At 45.1% G+C, this 11,169-nt stretch overlaps 1 protein-coding gene across 1 annotated transcript in view; it reads left to right on the forward strand.

The window, feature by feature from the left end:
- The window catches only part of HDX (highly divergent homeobox), a 34,175-nt gene extending 23,988 nt beyond the window's left edge, over positions 1-10,187 (forward strand). Inside the window, exons 6-10 of the mRNA XM_059482977.1 lie at positions 1,865-2,072; positions 4,986-5,065; positions 6,640-6,723; positions 8,725-8,847; positions 9,059-10,187. Coding sequence (XP_059338960.1) covers positions 1,865-2,072; positions 4,986-5,065; positions 6,640-6,723; positions 8,725-8,847; positions 9,059-9,184 — 621 coding nt within the window. The 3' untranslated portion in view covers positions 9,185-10,187. The remainder of the gene's footprint in view (positions 1-1,864; positions 2,073-4,985; positions 5,066-6,639; positions 6,724-8,724; positions 8,848-9,058) is intronic.
- Positions 10,188-11,169: the final 982 nt, after the last annotated feature.

Below are 11,169 nucleotides of genomic sequence, written 5' to 3' on the forward strand. Positions count from 1 at the left end.
TAGCACTGTTTGGTAAAATCACAAGATGATGGGAAAATTTAAAGAATGGCAATACACTGCTTGGAAAAAAGAGACCTAGATCTCAAAGGGCTGCTTGTGTGGGGGTTTTCTTTATTTTTTTTTTTTCCCCAAACTGTAGGTAATAGAAAAAAAATGATCTAGGTAGTTCTCTGCATACCTGTTGTGCATTCTTCAAATAGGAAAATCAGCAAGCTGGGAAAGCAAATACCAGCCAACAAAACGATTTGCTAAAAATAGTGTTTAGCATGTTATCTTTTAGCTTGTTAGAGATGCAGCTTTAAAAGGCTTCATTTTTTTTTCCAAGGCTGGCACAGCATGAAACTGTGTTTAGTATTTGGGACTGCTGTTAATATTCCTTTACTTTTTCTCTTTGGTAATCAAGGTATTATAAGCAAAAAGTTTTTTATTCAACTTTCTCAGAACCCTAGGAAGAGGAACAAGGCAGGTGTTTCTGAAATAAGGCCAGGGTGATGCTTAGTGTGCCTTTAAAGAAAATCCTGAAATATTTTAATGTCTTGGGTTACTCATTTGGAACAGAGGCCTCATGGAAAGGATGTCAGGATGTTCATTTTGCCATGGCCTGGTCATGTTTCCAAACCCAGGAGCTGCTGCTGTTTCTGGGGCTGTGGGTGGTGGGAAGGGGATGAGAGCCAGCCCCAGGAGAGTGGGAGGAGCAGTTGGTGAAGTGGATTCCTGGCTCTGGGAAGGATTTTTGGTTGCCAGTGGAGGCTGATTTGGTGGAATGCAGGGTCTGGGGTACAGGGGCTGTTGGGCAGAGTTGAGATGAGATGAGAAGTTGAAAAGCCTGAGTGACACAAGGGACAGGAAAGCCTCAGGAGGTGAAGAGTTGCAGACAATTCTTGTTACATCATGTTAAACTCTGAATCTTTAATAATTTTTTGTGTAAATGATTCTTCGTCAGAGAAGGCAAATTAATGACCAGGTGTACAGATCCACTTGGAGAATTTAGCATGTGGGTCTTTTCTTCTTTTTATTTTCTCCTTTGAAATTCAGTTTTATTGATGCAAGATGAACTTAAAGCATCCATCTCCATGCACCATGGGAGGGTTTCCAGGTTCCCTGGGCTGGTTTCATCTCCCAGACTGTTCCCAGTGTGCTCCTCTGCACACACTGCAAACAGCTTTTCCTAAAGCTCTGTTTTACAGCCAAAGGGGACTGAAGGATGAGCTGCTCTGAGCTTTGTCCTTCCAGGTTCCTTTCTGTCCTCCAAGGGAAGTGCTGTGGATCTGTCACCTTGGCCAGCTCCCTCTGTGCTGTAGGAAATCCTAGAACAGGGGACATGTTTGGGTCGTCGGAAGTTGCAGAGTAGGAGAACCCGCATCAAAGATCTTATGTTAAATTTGTTGAATAATTTAGGGGGGCAGAGACCTTACAAAGTCACTTAGTCCTGCTCTTTGTCTGGAGCAGGATTTACTTTGGAATCAAGTCAGGTTTCTCAGGATGTTGTCCATTGAAATGTTGAGTACCTCCAAGGCTGGAGTACCAAGGCTTCTATGGACAAACTGTCCCTCTGAATCACTGTAAAACATTATTTTTTGTTTTATATTCTCAACTCCAATCAGAACTTCCCTTGCTGCCATTTGTGCCTATTGCTTCTTTTCCTTTGCTGTGCACCTTCCTGTTTCCCTTGGAAAGCTGAACCTGGCACAGGATTTGGGGAGCAGCCTCAGGAGGGTGAAACACTGGGGAATACTGAGTTCCCTGAGCTGCTGGCTGCACCCTGGCTCCTGTAGGCCAGAGAGAGGTGCTGATGTCACTTGGTTGGGGGCCTGTTGCTTTTGTCATAGTTTCTGATATCATTCATGTTTATTTCTCTTACAAGACTTGGATTGGGAATCGAAGACGGAAATATCGTTTAATGGGGATTGAGGTCCCACCCCCTAGAGGAGGTCCTGCTGATTTCTCTGATCAATCTGAATTTGTTTCTAAATCAGCACTTAATCCAGGAGAGGAAACTGCTACTGAAGTGGGGGATGATAATGATAGGAATGATGAAGTATCAATCTGCTTATCTGAAGGAAGCTCACAAGGTATTTGGAATGCAGTTACTACTGTGCCTATATTTTCAATTTTGTGCAGTGTGCATGCTTTGGATTCTGTTGTTCACATTCAAAAACGTCTGACAGAGTCACAAGTGCTCCACCCTGCCTGGGCTGAAGGTACTGTTTGGTCTCTTTCTTCTGCCTCTGTGTCTCTGAGTTTTGTTGGGTTTGTTGTACAAGGATTGGAGAAACCTTTGATCATAAGAGCCCCATTTCTGCCAGATTCACCTGAAACGAAGTCAAGAGTTCACGTTCTGCTGGTGCAATTGAGAGCCAGATTTAGAAAATGCTCTCTGCCAACTGCTCAGTTCTCCCCAGCCAGCTGGGATGGCCATTCCATTTGACACCCATCCCTGGAGGTGCCCAAGGCCAGGTTGGACAGGGCTTGGAGCACCCTGGGACAGTGAAGGTGTCCCTGCCATGGCAGGGGTGGCACTGGATGAGCTTTAAGGCCCCTTCCATCCCAACCCATGATTCCACAGTTCATCCTTGTGATCCTGAGCCACCCCAGGCACTGGTGGGGCTGGAGCTGCTGCTGGGACTGTGCATTCCCCTTTCTGCTGGCAGGGAACCCCTCAGCTCGGCTGGAACACAGAGCTGCCCTGGCCCCTGCTGCTCTGTCTGACAGGCAAACACAACCAGCAGATCAAAGCAGGAGCAGGGCACAGCCCAGGAGCCCTGGAGCTGCACACACAGGGGGTGTCCTCAGTAAACTGCAGGATCTGGAGTGGGAAATGCCTCCAGCTGAATTCCCTTTGCCCCCAGGAGCCCATGGGATCGATGTCTCCCTGTCCTCCTGTCCCTGAGCCCAGCACATCCCCACTCACTGATTGCTGCCAGAGCTTGTGCTTAGAGATCAATGGGGCCTTTGCTCTGCAAGATAAAGAGAGTCTGACCTTGGGCTGCTGCTGTGCTCTCAGTGTGCCAGGCTGGTCCTGTCATGTCCTCAGAACATGAAGGGAAGAGCCAGGGGAACAGGGGCAGCTGGGAATGAGTTTGGGAGCTTTGTCACACTCGAGTGTGGAGGGAATAAGATGGTAAAGAAATGGGTCAAGTGATTGAAAGCCAAGTGAGATGAGGAATCTCAGAGTCCTTGATTTGCCTGAGGTGGGGAAGGAGCTGATTTAAGTCAGATCTGCTTCAGAGGAAATGGTGACAGGGAAGAGTCTGAAGTGTCTGCAGATCAAGTGAGGAATAACTCCGTGTTGGCTGAGCCAGGCTTTCACAGGCAAGGTGAGGCTGAACATTTGGGAGCATTATTGGTGCCAAAGCCTAAGGAAGTGCAAAGAAACAACAGGATTTCCCCAGCATCCGGGAATCCCACCTTCAATCCTTTATTCTCCCACTACAATTATTTCTGTTCATTTCTCCAGTTCAAAGGAGGAGGTTCCACTGCTGCAGCTCAGCTGGGTTTGAACTTCCTGGGAAATTTTCCCCCAATAGCCATGGGTTATGTTCAGTCCCAGATAGGGAATTGTTCCAGTGTTTGAGAACTGTAACTTTTGGTCCTAATTTATTAAAAAAACAAAACTACAACAGCAAAAAACCACTCTGAAAGACAGACAAAAGCAATTTTTGGTCACCTAATTAGAGTGATTAAAGTTGATGGCTTCTGCTTTTAAAATGTAGTGCATAAATATAAAAAAATAAGCTCTGCTCTGATGCAAAATGGATCATTAAAGCTCTCATATTGCCTCACCTTTTTTAATTGTGTGTTAATTGAATCCACAGTGTCTAGGTGGAGGCCATTAGGGCTGTGCTGGTTCTGTGAGCTCAGGATGAATATTTAAGGGGTTGGGAATGCTGTAGGGAGCTGCTTCCTTCAGCTGTGGAATGCAGGGGGTGAGTGGCAGGGTGACAGAGTTCCTGTGCCCTGGAATGTCCCTGAGCTGTGACCTCACCCTGGCACCTCCTCCCTTCCTTGCTGCCTGTGATCCCGTGTGCTCCTGGCACAGTCTGTCCTATGGGGCTGTGACTGGTGGCACACTGAGCTCATTTGAAGCAATTCCCAAGCAGATTTGCTCAGTGTAAAGATTTTTAACTTCAAAGTTGTTTAAAACCATGAACTGGCTCTCTATGGTCTGGCCTAAACATTTCCTTGTTTTTTGGTAGTCCCAGGGAAATTCTGTTATCCCAGTGTTTGTGTGGAGGTGACAGACCCTGGAGTCTCCTGAACCTTGCTGCCCCTTCCCTTTTTTCCTCTTTATATTTAATGTGTATCATAGATTTATGTTTTTTAATATGCAGAAGTTAAGTAAATATGCGAAACAAACTTCAATTTTAGGGGCAAATAAAACTTAACTTTCTTTGGGGTTTGTGTTCTCCTTGGCTTTTAAGGTCAGTGGAATCATCTCATGCTTTGTGGTTGAAGCACCAGGATAAAATCTGCTCTGTTTTCAAGTGTTTATACATAAAAAATCCTTTAGGTTTACTGGGGATAAGAATTTGCAATAATCTGATCAGGTTTTTGTTCAAAACCCATCAGTGTCTGCGAAGGGCAAGTGGGATTTAGATATGTACCCCAGAATTTCAGAGAATGCAGGATTTTTCACGTAGGAATTCATTTTCATTTAAACAAACCCAACTTCTGCACATCTCTGATGTGAAACTCTGCATCACCATTGAATATTCCAGCCTGAACCTAAAAAATTGGAAAGTTTTGGTGCAGAGAATAACTGAGAGTTTTGTTGTTGTTTCAGGGGGGAGGTGGTTTGATGTTGGCCTGAAATGCTTGTGACAAGATGTCTTTTTAATAAGGCAGATATTCTGTTTATGATTAGACATTGATACCATGACTTTGCTGTTGGATTTAGCAGCTGTGACATTTAGTGGTAAACACCATTAATGGTCCTTCAGCATAAAATGGGAATGAAACCTGACAAAACCAATTTATTTCTGCAGAAGAGACAAATGAAGCTCTTCAAAATGAAGAAATTGGCCACAAAGATGATGACCAGAATCCAGTTTCCACTGATAATGTGGTATGTTTACCTTTCCTTTTCCACCAATTAATAACTCCTTAATTAATGTTGAGGTTGTTGTTCAGCATTTGTGCTTTTCACTAGGTGACAACTTCAGCTGTGTGTGTTAAAAGTCCTTCCTATTTGAGCTTTAAAGATGTACTAAAAATTCTAAAACATAGCAGGAAAAACCCTGAAACCTTCAGTAGAAATGGTTTGGAGAGATGGTGCCCAAGAGACTCAGCTCCCCAACCTGCCTGAATTTTGTCTTTTGATACAACAATGGAACAAAACCAAGGAAGAGTTTCTGCATACTTTGTTCTGAAACACTGTAACAAAACTTCTTAAAAATGCACTTAAAATTGGACTAAAATACATTGTATTTGCATAAGAGGTTTTCCTATTTGAAATTCTAATCTGTTCCTTCCCCTCCTATTTTAAAAAGTGTGTCTGAGAAGGGGAATATGAATGCTTGGCAGTTATTTAGGGACTCTTTTCCTCAAGCTGAGTCTGAAACCAAAAATATTTGAGTCCCAGTGTTCCTGAGGGTCTGAGGGAGCAGCAGAACTCAGGGACATCAAAGCTCTGGGTGTTGTCACTTCAGCTGGGCTGGCAGACACTGAGCACACAAAATGTGCTTTATCCTCCCTGCCCTCAGCACAGGCTTGGGAGCTGGGTGGGTCCTGCCAGGGAGAGCTGGGAATGCCCCTGGAAGGATTTCAAGGATTTCTCCTCAGTGATTTCAGGGTGTGCAGGCAGGAGGGACCACATGCTGCAGGAAAAACCTGAATTAACACCTCAGGAATGACCCATGGACATGGATCGGGTCAGTGGCGGCCCTTCCATCCTAAAAAACAGGAAAATTGCTGTAACTCATTATGGACAGGTTCATAAATGTTCACAACTGTCAAAACAATTAAAAACAGCAAAAAAACTTGGGATGTATTTCTGAGTCTTAGTGTTAAGCTTGGCCTTAACACTGTGCTTTAGATATCTTTAGAAACCCAGTATAAAAAGCTCCCCAAATTTTTGTGAATTAGGTAAAAATGTCCATATTTATGCATTTGGAAGTGTCCTTTGGATCAGCACCCCTACAGCTGAGGGAATGTGGCCAGGCAGGGTCAGAGGAGAATCCTTGATTTCTTTAGGCAGGAGTAGCTCAGGACTTGCTGGTTTATCCAGAGGTTTATTTCCAAACCCTCCTTTGCAACCACAGAGCAGAGCAGGGGCTGTGAGGGGATAAATGTGGGACTCAAAGTCAGAAAGCTGGGCCAGGGAGCTCCTCCTCTGTAAACAGCCTGAGTCTCCATGGCAGCAGCTCCCACTGGATTCCTGCTGGCTCTCCTGGCTGAGGTGCATGATTGCCATCTAATGGGGCTGCATGGCTCAGAGCTGCTCAGGAGCCAGCACTGAGCTCTCCTTCCTTCCTCCTTCATCCTTCCTCCTTCATTTATCCTTCATGCTTCCTCCTTCATCCTTCCTCCTTCATTTATCCTTCATCCTTTCTCCCTCCTCCCTCCTGCCCCTTTGGGATGTGGGTCCCCGTTTGTTTGTCTCCTCTGTGTGTTGGAATGAACTGTTTGTTTCTGTTTCAGAAAATAGAAATTTTAGATGATGAGGAGAGTGATCTGATCAGCAATTCTGAAGTGGATCAGATGAGTTCTCTTTTGGATTACAAGGTGAGTGGTTGGGCCATGTCAGGGACAGTGGGATAATCCCCAGGGAGTTCAGGGGGTGGAGCTGTCAGGAATTCAGCAAAAGCCTGTGGGATCCTGAGCTGCTCTGCTGTTTTCCCAGTGGCACATCATGCCCTCATCCCACCTCCAGCCACTTTATCCATGTTTCAACCCCAATGGAGGCAGGAAAACCCCATTTCTACAGAGCTGCAGCTCCATCCCCGCGTCCCAGGAAAGGCATTTATGGAGCCACCCCATTGGAATTGTTCTGGGAATGCTGTGACACTTTTCCTGCAGTGTGGTGCTGCCAGCTTGGAAGGGACTGAACAGCTGGAAGGAATCCTCTGCTGGATTGGGGGGATCTGAGGAGAAGGATTCCCCAGGACATGCTGGAAGTGGTGCCTCTGGGAAGGAGGAGAAGCAGCTGGACCCTGCCAGCTCCAGCCCAAGGCTGAGGTTGTGTCTGTGCTGCTTTCCCAGGAGTCACCACAATTCCACCTCTCCTTGAGCTTTTACCTCCAGTGCTGATTTTTCCCCTAAGAAACCAGATCTGTTCTCCTGATAATAATCAATTACCAAAATAAAGAACAGATCATCTCTTCAGAAGAGAAATTCGTCCTTCCAGCAGCGTTTTCCTGGGAAGGGCAGTGCAGAATGAATCAGGAGAGGGAATGACCTTTTCTTAATGTCACCTGTCAGCACAGTGAGAGCCTTGTTGTGACAGTGCCCTGCAGAGCCAGCCCTTTGTTTGACAGCCCTGATTACTCCCTGAGTTTTCTGCCTAAATCTGAATTCTTCCTGGGCTGGGCAAAATCCAGAGCTAAACAGGCAACTGCTAAGTATTCGTAGGGAAGAACTCAGCTGATTTTTTATGGAAACTTCATCTCTCATTCCCAGAGCTGTTATCACCTGGAACAGTGTGGTGAGCAGTGCTTTCACTGAAAAAATGAGAATTTTCTGGGAAAAAACAACGAAAATACAACCATTTTTAAAGGTTTGTTGCAAACCTTCAGAGCATCATGTAGTCACAGCTTTTCATGTCACCTAAAGCTGAATTCCAGCCAGTGTGACCATGAATACCATATTTTTTCATTATTCTCTCATGAGTTGGTGCTATTAAGCAGAGCCCTTCTGTAAAAAATGAGAAATGCCTTTGATCTTGTAACCTAAATAAACAGTTTGATTTTCATGATCTTTGCAAAAGTGAGTAACCAGAGAAAATGAATTTTAGCTCTGCACTAATCAACAGGTTCAACATTTTGATCCAATAAGTTTGAAAGAGAGGAGATACTTGGAATAAATTGAAATAATTAACAAGTCTGAATTTTTAATTAAGAGATTTGCAAGTATAGATTGCGAAAATGCTTTTTAGCCAAAGCACACAAATTATTGATATTTCCTTACTTTGTAATACACTACATTCAGTTCCAGCCACATAAACAACTCTGGAGGTTGGAACTGAATGATCTGTAAGGTCCCTTCCAAACTGTTCTGTCACTCTGAGATATTCCTGTTTATTCTGTAACCCGAGGGATGCTGAGGAGCTTGGTGAGCTGACACTTGATCCACATCAAACCAGCTGCTGGAGGATGTTATCTTTTAATTCGTGGTAGCTTTGAGGAATTTTCAAGTGATTTTCCCTGATTTTGTGTCAAGCCTTCTGCTGTAATAATTGAATTTATTTGCTGTCTCTCCTCACAGCCCCCTGATCACTTCTAGGAAGAGATCTGGGCTTTGGTTGTCATTGTCACTAAAAATAGTTGAGTTTTAACCCAGGGCTGTGCATGTGTGGTTATTCCAGTGCTTTGTCCTGTCCCCATCCCTGGAGGGATTTAACAGACACAAGGATGTGGCACTTGGGGACAAAGCATTGTCCCCAAGTAAGGGGACAGTGGTGGCCTTAGCAGTGCTGGGGGATGGCTGGGCTCAGCCTTAGGGGGCTTTTCCAGCCCGAAGGATTCCTTGGTTCTGAGATCATCCCCAGACTCTCTGGTTTCCCCACAGAATGAAGAAGTCAGGTTCATCGAGAGTCAGCTGGAGAGCCACAAACAGAAATACTTTGAGCTGCAGACGTTCACCCGCAGTTTGATACTTGCAATTAAAGCAGATGATAAGGAACAGCAGCAGGTAAATCCTGGAGCAGGTTTAATATCTGTCTTTAATATCAGAAGATGTTTGTCCTTTTGTGTTGTGTCCTTCTCTTGGGTTTATTCCAGAGGCTCAAATTATGATCGAAAAACTCAAATAATTTTCTCACACTTTGTTTAAATCACTGCTAACACAGAAACCACACCTAAAAGTGTCTATAGCAGATATTAGAAGTGTTTTTCCCTTGTAGGCTCTGCTTTCAGACTTACCTCCTGAGCTGGAAGAGATGGATTTCAACCACACCTCCCCGGAGCCCGACGATACCTCATTCAGCCTCTCGTCGCTGTCGGAGAAGAACGCCTCAGACAGTTTGTGATGCTGTGTCCTGGAGAGCCAGCACAAACCCCAGGGAGGTGCAGAGCAGAGACAGAGACACAGAGAGGCTTTGCTCTGCAGTGTTCTCAGCCGGGCTCCTCACAGCCTTGCAGTGCCCAGGAGTTGGCAGTGCTGGCTTTGGGAAATGGAAGAGGTGAGGGAAGGGTGCACTGGGAGCAGCTTGGCCTCGGGTGGGATTAACTTTGATCTCCAGAACAACTCTGGCTCTGTAGCAAAGTCTTTTTTGAGCAGGGATGCAAGAGTGGGAAACACACCCAGTGAATTCTCCAGCTCCATGTGCTCCCCAGGCCTGTTTATTATATTTTTCCCCATTTTTACTCAGGTAGGTGGACTAAAAATTGGGGATCCAAATAGAATAACGGGCTTTCTCTGAGTTGTGCTTGAAAACCTGAAATTAAACTGAAGTGTTTTTTGTTTTCTGATTTGAGATTCTTAAATCTTCCATTTTTCTGACCAAAATAGCTGAAAAAAACCTTGAAAGGCTAACTGAAAAAGTTGAATTATCATGAATAAATTATTAATGCAAAGAAGCAGTGATAAGTGTTGGAAGAAATGAGGTGGAAATGGGAACCCTGATAGCTGCAGGACACAACTTCCTAATACAGTAGCAATGGGATTGGATGTTTACACTCTTTAGAGTTTAATGATTGTAGTCTCAGTTTTTATTTGTCAAAGCCTGAATGCTAAAGTACTGCTTATTATTTTAATTCTTGGGTATATATTTCTCCACAAACTTTGCTCCAGTTTACCAAGCCTGTCAGAATTGCCCAGCTGTCATCGCACCTTGCAAGGTTTCCCAGTGTTGGAGGTGAGCTCTGCAGATCTGCTTTGAAGCCCTGCCCGGTGCATTTTTTGGCCAATGCCATTTCTAAACTGTGATCTGGATTGCAGGCAGGGGCTGAACTGAATTTTCTTCTTTCCCAGAGCTGTTGGCACTGAATCCCCTCAGTCCTGTGGTGGGATGGCTGAGCAGAGGTGTCCAGGTGGATTCAGGGGGTGTCTTGGGGTGCAGGGAATGCCTGGCCAAGGCAGGGGTGCTGTGCTTGAGCTGACAGGGTGGGGGCCAGTCCAGGCAGGTCAGTCCTGGAGCTCTTCTCCTCCAGGGTGGGTCTGTGGGATGCTGCAGGTGCCTGCCCGTGGCATTGATGCTCCAATTCCAACCTGGATATCCCTCAGCAAGCATTTTTACACACAGATGCTTCAGTCTGGTAAAAAACCCGATCTTCCCATTTTATGCCAAATAGTAATTGACTCTGGGGAATCCTTGTTCATGCAGTGAGTAACTCCCTTAATTTCAGTGGGAGGTCCAAGGTGTAGCTCAGAAAATCCAGAGTGTTGGGGAAGTAACACCTTTTTTTCCTTTAATACTGGGATTAAACTCAGGTTTTAGGGTTTTCTCAGCCTGATCAGTTCCTCCCTAATCACTTGTACAGCTCTTTCTGTTTATTATCAGTAGTGAGCTCTGTTCTTTCAGGTTTTCAGTCTCTCCTCTCCTTGGGCACAGGGAGGTTTTAGCAATACTGTTAAACACCAGCTGCAGAAAGGGCAGGAATGCTTTTAAAAGGTGTGCTGAGAAACCAAAATCTCACAGTTCTGCCCCCTGTACAGTTCAGTAAGTTCCCAGCAGAGCCACCCTCCCACAGGGAAATCCAGAGTTGAGGCCTGTGTGTGAGCTGTGGCATTAAAACTCAGAGTGGGAATGTTTGTGAGCAGAGCTCACAGTGCTGTCCTGCACAGATACACAGGGCTGAGCTGGAATTCTCTGCAAAACTCATTTATAAAGGGTTTTCTATGCCAGGCTGACAATGGTTTTTGTTGCTGTTCTCTTTAGACAGGAAATCTGTGCCACTGACAATGAAACCTCTTGTTTTCTGTGAAATTAACATAAAATAGTGCTGGGAGCTGCCACTGTTTGGACCCTGTTTTTCTGCCTCTTCCACTTGAATTCCCATGACAGAGAGCAGG

The sequence above is a fragment of the Ammospiza nelsoni genome, chromosome 15 (assembly GCF_027579445.1).
Source record: "Ammospiza nelsoni isolate bAmmNel1 chromosome 15, bAmmNel1.pri, whole genome shotgun sequence".
NCBI lineage: Eukaryota > Metazoa > Chordata > Aves > Passeriformes > Passerellidae > Ammospiza > Ammospiza nelsoni.